The sequence below is a fragment of the Pristiophorus japonicus genome, chromosome 17, assembly GCF_044704955.1.
Source record: "Pristiophorus japonicus isolate sPriJap1 chromosome 17, sPriJap1.hap1, whole genome shotgun sequence".
In the NCBI taxonomy this organism is placed as follows: Eukaryota; Metazoa; Chordata; class Chondrichthyes; family Pristiophoridae; genus Pristiophorus; species Pristiophorus japonicus.
In genome coordinates, this window is record NC_091993.1 from 110,034,319 (window position 1) to 110,049,052 (window position 14,734).

Consider the following 14,734-nt stretch of genomic DNA (forward strand, 5'->3'; position numbering starts at 1 on the left):
CCTCCGCTCTCGGAAGCGGGTATTGTTCTTGTAGCGACACCCGGTTGATAGTGGCCTTGTAGTCACCACAGATTCTGACAGAACCATCCGCTTTTAGGACGGGAACAATGGGGCGCGCCCAGTCGCTGAATTCAACGGGTGAGATGATGCCCTCTCTCAGCAAACGGTCCAATTCGCTTTCAATTATTTTCCGCATCACATACGGCACAGCTCTGGCTTTGTGGTGCACTGGTCTGGCGTCCGGGGTGATGTGTATTACTACTTTGGTACCTTTAAACGTCCCGACGCCAGGTTGGAATAGCGACTCAAATTGCTGTAGGACCTGTGAGCATGAACTTTGCTCCACAGATGACACTGTGTGCACATCCCCCCATTTCCAGTTCATCTCAGCTAACCAGCTCCTCCCCAACAGTGCGGGACCATTGCCCGGGACAATCTAGAGCGGCAGCCGGTTCACTGATCCATTGTGTGTGACAGCCAACATTGCGCTGCCTATCACTGGAATGATTTCTTTGGTGTACGTCCGTAGTTCAATCTCAATATGTTCTAGTTTGGGTCTGCTGGCTTTGAGTGGCCATAGCTTTTCAATTGTTGAACGCTCATGAGTGACTGGCTGCCCCCCGTGTCCAGCTCCATGAGTACCGGGATGCCGTTTAATAGGACCTTCATCATCATAGGTGGCGTTTTGGTATATGAGCTGTGAATGTTTGCTACATGAACCCGCTGAACTTCAGCATCCATTGATTTGCCCCGCGCGTCATCCTGCCTCGTAGACTCCTCTTCTGGTCCATCCGCCTCGTAAATTAGCCTGGTCGCAGGCTTTCTGCACATTCTGGCTAAATGGCCAGTGAGGTTACAATTTCTGCAGACGAACTGTTGAAACCTGCAAGTCCTGGCAGCATGTCTGCCCCCACACCTCCAGCATGAACTGAGATTCCCATTGTTGTAAACAATAGAGCTGTTACCAGACATTCCTCACTGATTGTCCCTTTGACTGCTCTTGAGCACCCTGTTAGTGGGTGTCAATGGCCCCATCCCAGGCCGCATTGTCCACTGTGGGGGCGCAAATGTCCGTTCAGCCTGCCATTGTCTGTGTTGAAAACCTGTTCTGAGGCTATTGCTGCCTGGGGTGTGTCGAACTGCCCTTGCCTGCCTGCTGGGCTCTGAGTCATGTTTATGATATTGACCCCCTGATCCATTGCCACGTTGGAGTCAGAGTTGCGTGCGTATATTATATTGGTTTCCTCCTCCCCCGCCATAAAAGTCTGAGCCAGCAACGCCGCCGCTTCCAAGGTCAAATCCTTGGTCTCGATTAACTTTCTGAAAATCCCGGCATGACCGATGCCCTCAATAAAGAAATCCCTTAGCATCTCCCCCCTGCAGGCGTCTGTGAACTTAGAGGCTGGCCAAGCGCCGGAGGTCCGCAACGAAGTCCAGTATGCTCTGTCCTTCCCGACGTCAGTGGGTATAAAATCTGTGTCGGGCCATGTGTACGCTGCTCGCCGGTTTGAGGTGCTCACCGATTCGTTTGCTGAGCTCTTCAAAGGTTTTGTCCGCCGGCTTCTCTGGTGCTAGCAGGTCTTTCACGAGTGCGTAAGTCTTAGATCCACAGCTGGTCAGCTGATGAACCCTTCGCTTGCCGGCCGCTGCATCTCCCAGCCAGTCCTTCGTGACAAAGCTCTGCTGAAGCCTCTCAATGAAATCGTCCCAGTTCTCATCAACACAGTACCATTCCTCTGTGCTACCAGTGGCCATTCTCGTGGGTCGTTGATTCCCGTTTCTCGTCGCCACTGTAATGTCCTTACACAATACCACAAATCCACACGAGGCACATTCTATGGACAAGGTCACTCTGTGACCTGCACCTTTATTCACAGGACCAAGTGATGACCTTGCGTGGGACCTCCCTTTATATACCTGGAAGACCAGGTAAGGAGTGTCTCCCACAAGTTCGCCCCCTGTGGTCAAGGTGTGCATTTCTCAAGTATATACAGTATTGCATTGTTACATGAAGGTTACATACATGGCACTTGTGACAATGTAACATTACAATAGAGGTTAAATTGGCCCGGTCTTTAATTTCAGGTCTCAAGTTAATTCAAATTTAATTCCAATTAACTCCAGATTTGTGACAAGGGATTTTGGCAAAGTCCAATTACTGATTCCTTACCTTGTCTATCTGGATTCCCAATGCATCCTCGTCTAAGTTTCTTTGCTCGTTAAGAAAAATGTGCTTGGTCTTTTCCCAGTCAATGGAGATGCTTTGAAGGTAATGGTCTGCCAATGTTACCCAGACCTACATCAGGGGATTCAATGAACAGGATTTTAACAAGCTGATAACATCACTGACACTAATACAATACTTCAGTTACTTAATGCTAATCAAAAAAAGTTTGCTGAAGATTTTGTTTTCAAATAAGCGAATATCCGAGGCACATCTTCAGACAGGAGCCACACTGGAACTGTGTTTGAGGCTTTTAAATTGTACATTCACAGGCAGCAAATGAGTACAATTGTTAAAAAGTTCACCTGTACTTTTTCAAATAGTCTGATGTTTGCCCATAGTTGACTGATTTATTTTCTCTCTAATGTTTTGAGTGAGGAGGCAGGCAACCTGCTCCCGGGCCTCCTGCAGTGCCATTCTCTAACTGGAGCCCAGGAGATGCATTAAGAGCAACATAAGAACTTAAGAAATAGGAGCAGGAGTAGGCCATAGGGCTCTTCGAGTCTGCTCCGCCATTCAATAAGATCATGGCTGTTCTTCGACCTTAACTCCACTTTCCCGCCCGATCCCCATATCCCTTGATTCCAAAAGAATCCCCGAGAAACACAGATTTTCCTTCCAATCCTTCCTCTTTAAAAAAAATTCATTCACGGGGTGTGGGCATCACAGGCAAGGCCAGCATTTATTGCCCATCCCCAATTGCCCTTGAGAAGGTGGTGAGTCATCTTGAACTGCTGCAGTCCGTGTGGTGAAGGTACTGCCACAGGGCTCAATTTTCCCCAGTGATTTGCGCTGTTTTTTTTGGCACACACCACTTTTTTTAGCCTAAAGTTAAAAAACACAAGTTTGCCCGTTCAATTTGCATCAGCTCAGTTATGATTTTTTTTAGGTAAGTTTTTTTTCAGCCAAATGGGGCGTAACCTGCCACCCGCGCCAATTCTGGCCAGTTCGGCAAGTTTGGCCAGCTGAGAGTTACTCCAGTTCTTCTTAGGCCAGAGTATGTGGCCTCTGTAGAAAAACCTTCTGGTGAGTTAAGGAAATCAGCGCAGGTAAGTGCAGCAGATGCCCAGACAGCAGCAGCAGGAGAGGTAAGAGAGATAGCGGGGGGGGAAGCCTTTCGGGTATAGTTCAGTGCGGGGACCGGGGGGGGGAGGCGGCCATTCATAGAAACATAGAAAATAGGTGCAGAAGTAGGCCATTCGGCCCTTCGAGCCTGCACCGCCAATCAATATGATCATGGCTGATCATGCAACTTCAGTACCCCATTCCTGCTTTCTCTCCATACCCCTTGATCCCTTTAGCCGTGAGGGCCACATCTAACTCCCTTTTGAATATATCTAATGAACTGGCCTCAACAACTTTCTGTGGTAGAAAATTCCACAGTCGGCCTGGGAAATGTGCGGGGAAGCAGATCAGGAGGCCATGCGGCCTGAGCTAGGTGAAGGGAGCGGGACCGGGAGGCTCTTCGGCCTGGGATAGGAGCGGGGATTGGCACCGGCATCGGGGGATGGGGAGGGGAGGGGGGCGGAACTTTAATAATTTAATGGAGGTAAGTTGCTGCAATGTATTTATGCTTGTGAAGTTGCTGCAATGTATTTTAATGTGCTTGTGCAGGTTGCGAGCTGGCTGTATGTTTCACTGTCCAGCCTCAGCCCGCATTGAGTCCCTGGTTACCGTGGCAACCCAATCTTTTTGGCGCAGATCAAGCCCCCACCCAAAAACTAAAGGACAGGCTAGGCTGCGCCAAAATGAAGAAATCAAACAGGGGAACTTGGAACATTTTTTTTTGGCATACTTGGGCCCCCCAGAAAACGGGCATAGCTCTTCAAGTACGCCAAAAAAAAAAGCATTGGGGAAAATTGAGCCCACAGTGTCATTGTCGTAGAGATTTGGTATAACTGAGTGGCTTGCTAGGCTATTTCATAGGGTAGTTAAGAGTCAACCACTTTGCTGCGGGTCTGGAGTCACATATAGAACATAAGAAATAGGAGCAGGAGTAGGCCATATGGCCCCTCGAGCCTGCTCCGCCATTTAATAAGATCATGGCTGATCTGATCATGGACTCAGCTCCACTTCCTCGCCTGCTCCCCACAAGCCCTTGCACCCTTATCGTTTAAGAAATTGTCTATTTCTGTCTTAAATTTATTCAATGTCCCAGCTTCCACAGCTCTCTGAGGCAGCGAATTCCACAAATTTACAACCCTCTGAGAGAAGAAACTTCTCATCCCAGTTTGAAATGGACGGCTCCTTATTCTAAGATCATGCCCTCTAGTTCGAGTCTCCCCCATCAGTGGAAATATCCTCTCTGCATCCACCTTGTCAAGCCCCCTCATAATCTTGTGCGTTTCGATAAGATCACCTCTCATTCTTCTGAATTCCAATGAGTAGAGGCCAAACCTACTCAACCTTTTCTCATAAGTCAACCCCCTCATCCCCGGAATCAACCAAATGAACCTTCTCTGAACTGCCTCCAAAACAAGTATATTCTTTCGTAAATATGGAAACCAAAACTGCATGCAGTATTCCAGGTGTGGCCTCACCAATACCTTGTACAACTGTAGCAAGACTACCCTGCTTTTATACTCCATCCCCTTTGCAATAAAGGCCAAGATTCCATTGGCCTTCCTGATCACTTGCTATTCCTGCATACTAACCTTTTGTGTTTCATGCATAAGTACCCCCAGGTCCCTCTGTGCTGCAGCACTTTGCAATCTTTCGCCATTTAAATAATAACTTGCTCTTTGTTTTTTTTCTGCCAAAGTGCATGACCTCAAAATTTCCAACATTATACTCCATCTGCCAAATTTTTGCCCACTCACTTAGCCTGTCTATGTCGTTTTGCAGATTTTGTGTGTTCTCCTCACACATTGCTTTTCCTCCCACCTTTGTATCATCATCAAACTTGGCTATGTTACCTTCGGTCCCTTCCTCCAAGTCGTTAATATAGATTGTTAATAGTTGGGGTCCCAGCACTGATCCCTGCAGCACCCCACTGGTTACTGATTGCCAACCCGAGAATGAACCATTCTCTCTGTTTTCTGATCATTAGGCAATCCTCTATCCATGCTAATATATTACCCCCAACCCCGTGAACTTTCATCTTGTGCAGTAACCTTTTATGTGGCACCTTGTCAAATGCCTTCTGGAAGTCCAAATATATCACATCCACTGGTTCCCCTTTATCCACCCTGTTCATTACATCCTCAAAGAATTCTAGCTAATTTGTCAAACATGACTTCCTCTTCATAAATCCATGCTGACTCTGCCTGACCGAATTTTGCTTTTCCAAATGTCCTGCTACTGCTTCTTTAATAATGGACTCCAACATCTTCCCAACCACAGATGTTAGGCTAACTGGTCTATAGTTACCTGCTTTTTGTCTGCCTCCTTTTTTAAATAGGGGCGTTACATTTGCAGTTTTCCAATGTGCAGGGACGTCCCCAGAATCCAGGGAATTTTGGTAAATTATAACCACTATCCCTGCCGCTACTTCTCAAGACCCTAGGATGCAAGCCATCAGGTCCAGGGGATTTATCTGCCTTTAGTCCCATTATCTTACTTAGTTCCACCTCCTTAGTGATTGTGATTATGTTAAGTTCCTCCCCCCCTATAGCCCCTTGACTATCCACTGTTGGAATGTTGTTAGTGTCCTCTACCGTAAAGACGGATACAAAATATTTGTTCAGAGTTTCTGCCATCTTCATGTACCCCATTACTAATTCCCCGGTCTCGTCCTCTAAGGGACCAAATTTACTCGAGCCACTCTTTTCCTTCTTATATACCTATAGAAACTCTTGCTATTTGTTTTTATATTTTGTGCTATTTTACTTTCATAGTCTATCTTCCCTTTCTTAATCACTTTTTTAGTCATTCTTTGTTGGCTTTTAAATGCTTCCCAATCTTCTGTCCTCCCATATTGTATGCCCTGGTTTTTAATTGGATACTGTCCTTTATTTCTTTAGTTAGCCACGAATGGCTATCTTTTCTCTTACGTCCTTTCCTCCTCACTGGAATATATTTTTCTTGAGAGTTGTGAAATATCTCCTTAAATGTACACCACTGTTCATCAACCGTCCTACACTTTAATCTATTTTCCCAGTCCACTTTACCCAACTCAGGGTGGCAGGTTTCTTTCCCAAAAGGATATCAGTGAACCAGATGGGTTTTTACAAAATCCAGTGGTTTTCATGGTCACCGTTACTGACACTAGCTTTTATATTGCAGATTTATTTAATTAACTGCATTTAGATTCCGCAGCTGTTGTAGTGGGATTTGAAAACTCGTATCTCCAAATTATTAGTGCAGGCATCTGGATTACTGGTCCAGTAACATAACCACTATGCTACCGTTCCTTTGGGGAAAAAACAATGCTGAGATGTGGAATTTTACGAGCGACAAGCGATGGTTCTCCATGCTGAAAGAAGAAGCTATTGGGGGAGGAGCGCTCACCTGAGGTAAAGTTAGCTCAAATGACATGTAGCTCTTTCTCTCAAACTCAGCACCATTTGGCTTTGAGTGATTGTACCAGCTCTTTAGCTACCAAGCAACCAATATGCAGAGAACAACAGATACAAGCGAGATGGTATAAGGCCATCAACTAATCGACAGGTTCAGATGGTCTCAAACTTCAAGAGCGAAGCTAAGCAATTTATCCTTCAGCTGAACCTTGAGTTGAGATAACGACCTTGAAATCACTCCACAGTCTATGTTACCTCATATAAACAATTGTGAATTTATGAGCTAGTTTCATTCAGTCATGTCTACTTGTGGGCTGGCAGTGGCTGTTGGTGTGGATACCAAGGGATAGAAATTGCCCTCTGCCTGAAACGGGGTGCAGCTACTGTTTTGTTAACGTTTTTCTCCACCCCAGTTCATGTGGCAGAGATACCGGAGAAATTCAGCACTTTGGGGGTTTTTTTCTGTGTGGTGCAGTGTTCCGGTCGAGTGCAGGGCAGAAGTGACCTCGCTGCGGGTCTGTCTCCCTGATCAGTCATCAGCGCCGACATGCCGCATCACAACATCTCTCCCCTTCAGTTAAAGGGGAGGGCCGCTGCGAACTCTGCAGATATTTTAGTTCGGTCCACTGGGCCACCAGGGAGGGTTTCGGCCAGCCAGCGGTCTGGCACCCAAGAGGGAATGCCAGGCTGCCCGTTGGCGGTCCGGTCGAACTCGGGGGCTTAATTGTCGGGCTGACCTGGCAGTCGGCCGACAAAAAAAAAATAATGGCGGCCGCGGCAGTGCGCCCTCCCCTTTAAGGGCAGCCGTGCCACCATTTCACACAAAGAGAGTGCACCAACAACAAAAGCTGTCGGGGGCACCGGCCAGCAGCAGGGTCTCCCCCGAGGGGCAATTTCGAGTAAGGGACAATCTCACGAGGACAATTTCGCGAGGGGGGTCGGAAAGGAGTCGGTGGGTGCATGCCGCGGCGGGAAAACGGTTGGAGCGGTCCCGTACACCGACCGTTCCTGAGGTTGGGCAAGTTTTTTAAAATGGTGGGCCCTCCACGGAGACTCGCCGCCCATTCCGCGCTGCCCTGTGGCCACCGCTTCCCAGCGGTCAGAGGCCCTATCGGGAGCGGCAATTTCGTCCCCCAACAGTTAGCACACTCCATGGACAAAGGTGCCCACACAGTAGGAATATGCGTGTGACATACTTAATGCAAGGTTACCATCAAGGCACAATTCTTACTGGTTATTGGAAAATTCTAAGGGAGCAGGTTTTAATAAGCAACAGTTTTATCTTTTCCCACTGCTTTGATTTAATCAACGCAAAAGGTCAATGAGGAAACAGACTTAATTTTTTTAAATATACAATATTTCTTGGTCACGTTAACAGTGTGTGAATTAAATTTATATTGTGTCTACAAACATGCCGTGAGAAGCATTTCGAGTATTTCATTACAATTCCAGAAGAAATCTTCTTTTGCTGTGATTATTAATATAAGGTTTCTAAGCTAACCTGTCTAAATGTTAAGATGTTGCTAGACAGCAGTTCCCAGCGGCAATTAAACTGTCTCATCTTTTCCAGTAATATTCATCTTCATCAGTTCAGTATCAGTTTTCATTCCTTCATTTATAAAGCATAAGAACTATTTTATTCATAAATAATCAAGTACTACCTTTGGGTGCATTATTGCACTACATTTTGCCTTTAACCAATTCAGGTAATTGCGATCTTTCTGCATCAATGTAAAGACTAGCCTTTTCACTGGTCTGAGATCAGGAGTTAGATAGAAACATAGAAACATAGAAACATAGAAATTTACAGCGCAGAAGGAGGCCATTTCGGCCCATTTTGTCCGCGCCGGCCGACAAAGAGCCGCACGGCCCCTGGTCAGCAGCCCTAAAGATTACATATAAACCTATGAACAATGACGGAAAGGCAAAGAGCACCCAGCCCAACCAGTCCACCTCACACAACTGCGACACCCCTTATACTGAAACATTCTACACTCTACCCCAACCGAAGCCATGTGATCTCCTGGGAGAGGCAAAAATCAGATAAAAACCCAGGCCAATTTAGGGAGAAAAAAGCTGCGAAAATTCCTCTCCGACCCATCCAGGCGATCAAAACCAGTCCAGGAGATCACCCTGGCCTTATTCAATTCCCTACAGTACTTACATTATATCTGTGCCGTCCAAAAAAATGTCATCCAGTCTAATCCCATTTACCAGATCTAGGTCCGTAAACCTGCAGGTTACGGCACTTTAAGTGCCCATCCAATCATCTCTTAAAAGTGGTGAGGGTTTCTGCATCCACCATTTTTCCAGGCAGCGAGTTCCAGATCCCCACAACCCTCTGCATAAAGAAGCCCCCCCCCCCCAAATCCCCTCTAAACCTTCCACCAACCACCTTAAAACTATGCCCCCTCATAACAGACCCCTCCATCAATGGAACTAGGCCCTTACTATCCACTATGTCCAGACCCCACAATATTTTGTACACATCAATGAGGCCTCCTCTCAACTTCCTCTGTTCCAATGAGAACAAACCTAGCCTATCCAATCTGTCCTCAGAACTAAAATTCTCCATCCAGGCAGCATCCTAGTAAATCTCCTCTGCACCGTCTCTAGTGCAATCACGTCCTTCCTATAATAAGGCGATCAGAACTGCACGCAGTACTCCAGATGTAGCCCAACCAAAGTATTATACAATTTAAGCATAACCTCCCTGCTCTCATATATTCTATGCCTCGGCCAATAAAGGCAAGCATTCCGTATACCTTCTTAACCACTTTATCCACCTGACCTGCTACTTTCAGGGATCTGTGGACAAGCACTCCAAGGTCCCTTTATTCATCTACACTATTAAGTGGCCTACCGCTTAATGTGTATACCCTTTCCTTATTAGTCCTCCCAAAGTGCATCACCTCACACTTCTCTGAATTAAATTCCATTTGTCACTGCTCTGCCCACCTGACCAGTAGATTGATATCCTCCTGCAGCCCATGACTTTCCTCTTCATTATCAACCACACAGCCAATTTTAGTGTCATCTGCAAACTTCTTAATCATGGGTTGGCAGACAGGTGGCAAAGAGTAGGAATAAACTGGTCCTTTTCAGGATGGCAGGCAGTGACTAATGGGGTACCGCAAAGTTCAGTGCTGGGACCCCAGCTATTTACAATATACATTAATGATTTAGTCGAAGGAATTGAATGTAATATCTCCAAGTTTGCAGATGACACTAAGCTGGGTGGCAGTGTGAGCTGTGAGGAGGATGCTAAGAGGCTGCAGAGTGATTTAGACAGGTTAGGTGAATGGGCAAATGCATGGCAGATGCAGTATAATGTAGATAAATGTGAGGTTATCCACTTTGGTGGCAAAAACAGGAAGGCAGAATATTATCTGAATGCTGACAGATTAGGAAATGGGGAGGTGCAACGAGACCTGGATGTCATGGTACATCAGTCATTGAAAGTTGGTATGCAGGTACAGCGGGTGGTGAAGAAGGCAAATGGCATGTTGGCCTTCATAGCGAGAGGATTTGAGTACAGGGGCAGGGAGGTCTTACTGCAGTTGTACAGGGCCTTGGTGAGGCCACATCTTGAATATTATGTTCAGTTTTGATCTCCTAATCTGAGGAAGGACATTCTTGCTATTGAGGGAGTGCAGCGAAGGTTCACCAGACTGATCCCTGGGATGGCAGGACTGACATATGAAGAAAGACTGGATCGACTAGGCTTATATTCACTGGAATTTAGAAGAATGAGAGGGGATCTCATAGAAACATATAAAATTCTGACAGGATTGGACAGGTTAGATGCAGGAAGAATGTTCCCAATGTTGGGGAAGTCCAGAACCAGGGGTTACAGTCTAAGGGTAAGGGGTAAGCCATTTAGGACCGAGATGAGGAGAAATTTCTTCACTCAGAGAATGTGAACCTGTGACATCCTCTACCACAGAAAGTTGTTGAGGCCAGTTCGTTAGATATATTCAAAAGGGAGTTAGATGTGGCCCTTTTGGCTAAAGGGATCAAGGGGTATGGAGAGAAATCAGGAATGGAGTACTAAAGTTGCATGATCAGCCATGATCATATTGAATGGTGGTGCAGGCTCGAAGGGCCGAATGGCCTACTCCTGCACCGATTTTCTATGTTTCTATGTTTCTATACTCTCTATATTCAAATCTAAATCATTGATATATACCACAAAAAGCAAGGGACCCAGTACTGAGCCCTGTGGAACCCCACTGGAATCATCTTTCCAGTCACAAAACATCCATCAATCATTACCCTTTGCTTCCTACCTCTAAGCCAATTTTGGATCCAACTTGCCACTTTGCCCTGGATCCCATGGGCTTTAACCTTGATGACCAGTCTACCATGTGGGACCTTATCAAAAGCTTCGCTAAAGTCCATTTACACTACATCATATGCACTACCCTCATCGACACCTCCTCAAAAAATTCAATCAGGTTAGTCGAACACAATCTTCCCTTAACAAATCCGTGCTGACTGTCCCTAATTAATCCTTGCCTTTCCAAATGTAGATTTATCCTGTCTTTCAGGATTTTTTCCAATAATTTTCCCACCACTGAGGTTAGGCTGGCAGGCCTGTAATTACTCAGCCTATCCCTTTCTCCCTTCTTAAACAAGGGTACTACATTAGCTGTCCTCCAATCCTCTGGCACCATGCCCAGATCCAAAGAGGACTGGAAAATGACGGTCAAGGCCTCTGCTATTTCCTCTTTTACTTCGCTCAACAGCATGGGATGCATTTCATCCGTGCCTGGGTACTTACCTACTTTCAAAGCTGCTAAACCCCTTAATACTTCCTCTCTCACTATATTTATTTTATCCAGAATATCACACTCCTCCTTGATTGCAGTATCTGCATTGCCCCTTTCCTTTATGAAAACAGATGCAAAGTATTCGTTAAGTACCTTACCAACATCTTCCGCTTCTACATAAAGATTACCCTCATGGTCTCTAATAGGCCCTACCCTTTCTTTAGTTACCCTCTTACTCTTAATATATTTATAGAACATCTTAGGGTTTTCCTTAATTTTACTATCCAAGAATTTCTCGTGCTCTCTCTTAGCATTCCTAATATCCTTTTTAATTTTGTCTCTTAACTTTCTATATTCCTCTAAAAATTCTATAGTATTTAGCCATTGGTATATGACATAAGCTTCCCTTTTTTTCTTTATCCTCCCCTGTAAGTCCGTAGACATCCAGGGGGCTCTAGAATTATTATTCCCACCCTTTTTCTTTAAGGGCACATGTTTGGCCTGAGCCTTCCGGATCTCCTCCTTGAATGCCTCCCACTGTTCCGACACTGATTTACTCACAAGTAGCTGTTTCCAGTCCACTATGTCCAAATCACTCCTTAACTTAGCAAAATTAGCTTTTCCTCAATTCGGGACTTTTATTCCAAGCCTACCCTTTTCCTTATCCATAACCAACTTGAATCTGACAGAATTATGGTCGCTGGCACCCAAATGCTCTTCCACTAATACCCCTTCAACCTCCCCAGCTTCATTCCCCAAAACTAAATCCAAGACCGCCCCCTCTCGTGTTGGGCTAGCTACATACTGACTAAAAAAGTTCTCTTGAATGCATTTCAAGAATTACGCACCCTCTATACCCTTCACACTATATATGACCCAATCAATCTTTGGAAAGTTAAAATCCCCCACTATTACTACCCTATGGTTTTTGGACTTTGTCATGTATTCAACTGTCATTGTAATCCATGTATAAACTGACTTAAGTTGTACACCGTGAGAACACTGACCACTAGGTGGTGAACTTGTGGGAGACACTCCTAACCTGGACTTTCAGGTATAAAAGGGGAAGCTCCACCCACCTTCATCACTTCAGTGCTGGAATAAAGGTTACTGGTCACAGAGTGACCTTCTCTCAAGTATGGGCCTCGTATGCATTTGTACTGTATAATAAGGACATATCAGACTTCACAGCAATTTGCCTACATATTTGCTCCTCTATCTCCCTCCCACTGTTTGGGGGTCTATAATACACACCCAGCAATACAGATATGTCCAGAGGTTATCAAAACAGACAAACATGTAGCTTACAAAGTATCTGTGCAAATCTAAACAGATGAATCGGTACTATATAACCTATAGAGCAGTTTCAACAACTCTGAGGAGTATGGGTAAGAACTACCGCCATTTAAGAATGAGATCGGGTGTCCATGCGAGTGTAAGCATGCGCAAGCAAACAATAATGTGTGACACATGCAACATGTATGTAAGGTAATATTCCCATCTGCCTTCTGCATTCCAGACAAAAAGACAATCTGAAACTCCTATAGAAACCTAAATAAAGAGCAACCCATACTGAAGCTCATTGTACAGGACGTCACCAGATCCTTCCTGTTAGCAGTGAGTTACATTCTGTGCTGGGGGAGATGGCTAGTGGCATCATCCTTTAAAATACTCATTCTCTTGTTCAAATCCCTCCAAGACCTCGCCCCTCCCTAACTCTGTAACCTCCTCCAGCCCACCAACCCTCTTAATAGGCTGGGTTTGTTTTCTTTGGAACAGAGGAGGCTGAGGGGAGACATTATTGAGGTGTATGAGGGGCCTAGATAGAGTGGATAGGAAGGACCGATTTCCCTTAGCAGAGGGGTCAGCAACCAGGGGACCATAGATTTAAAGTAATTAGTAGAGGGTTCGGAGGGGATTTGAGGGAAAATGTCTTCTGGGGATCTGGAACTCACTGCCTTTAAGGGTGGTAAAGGCAGAAACCCTCACCACATTTAAAAAGTACTTGGATGTGCACATGAAGTGCTGTAACCTACAGGGCTACGGACCTAGTGTTGGAAATTTGGATTAGGCTGGATAGCTCTTTGTCGGCCGGCACGGAGACGATTGGCCGAAATGGCCTCCTTCCGTGCTATAAATTTCGATGAATAGAAGAGAAAGTGAGATAAATCAACAAAAGTGGTGGTTAAACGATGTGAAGCTTGGGGTTTGAAACCCAGTAGATTGCAAGAGGATGAGGAGCTTGAAAGAGAAAACGAGCTACAGTTTTGTATGACTTGCAAGAAGTGAATTGGAGTAGGAATTTAGTCTTGATTTAAACAGTGCGAATGCAGGGGAGAAGTTTAGCAATGTTCCCTTTTTTTTGGCGTTGCGTGGCCCGTTCCAAATACCTCGCGTGTGCAGTTGTGGTATGGAAAAGCCGGCAGTGTGAGTTCCCGGGAGCGCTGCGCGGCTGTGCGGAGTAAAGTGAACGCTGCTGTGTAGGATGTCAAAATTTGAATTAAGGAAGAACAAGGCAGAAAAATACAGAGCGGCACTGACTGTAATACAAATTACTATGTTACAAAGTATTTACCATTTGGCCCAACTGGTCTCTGCCAGTGTTTATACTCCACACCAGCCTCCTCCCACCCCTCTTCATCTCAACTCAGCAACACATCTTTGAATTCTTTGCTCCCTCATGTGCTTATCTAGCCTCCCCTTGAATGCATCTTTGCTATTCACCTCAACTACTCGCTTTGATAGCAAGTAATAGTCTTGACAAGATAGCGAGGAAGAAAAAAAAGGTTGTGATGAAGAGAGAAAAATGCTGGAGGTGAGGGGTGAGAGAAGCACTAGTGAGTTAATGCTCCAGTCATTGAATTTGATATCGTTTGAAACTGATAACCATTTCCTGCTCCTCAAGCAATAACTCGAAACCTATGATTTTTCAGTTACTTCAGAGAAAAATACAAGTAAAGAAAAAAGTGCTGACTGCATTTCTCAAATACAACACTAACAACTTGCATTTATACAATGCCATTAACATAGTAAAACGTCCCAAGGTGCTTCGTAGGAACATTATCAGATAAAATGATATGGAGATATTAGGACAGGTGACCAAAACTTGGTCAAAGCGCTAGGATTTAAGGAACGTCTTAAAGGAAGAGAGAGAGGTAGAGAGGCGGAAAGGCTTAGGGAGGGAACTCCAGAGCTTAGGCAGCTGAAGGCACGGCCGCCATTGGTGGTGCGATGGAAACTGGGAATGTGCAAGAGGCCAGAATTCGAGGAGTGCAGAGATT

The 14,734-nt window shown here is 45.4% G+C and overlaps 1 protein-coding gene across 1 annotated transcript in view; it reads right to left on the reverse strand.

Moving 5' to 3' along the window:
* Positions 1-14,734, reverse strand: part of LOC139228026 (TBC1 domain family member 30-like) — a 103,574-nt gene that overhangs the window by 66,074 nt on the left and 22,766 nt on the right. Inside the window, exon 4 of the mRNA XM_070859174.1 lies at positions 2,171-2,296. Coding sequence (XP_070715275.1) covers positions 2,171-2,296 — 126 coding nt within the window. The remainder of the gene's footprint in view (positions 1-2,170; positions 2,297-14,734) is intronic.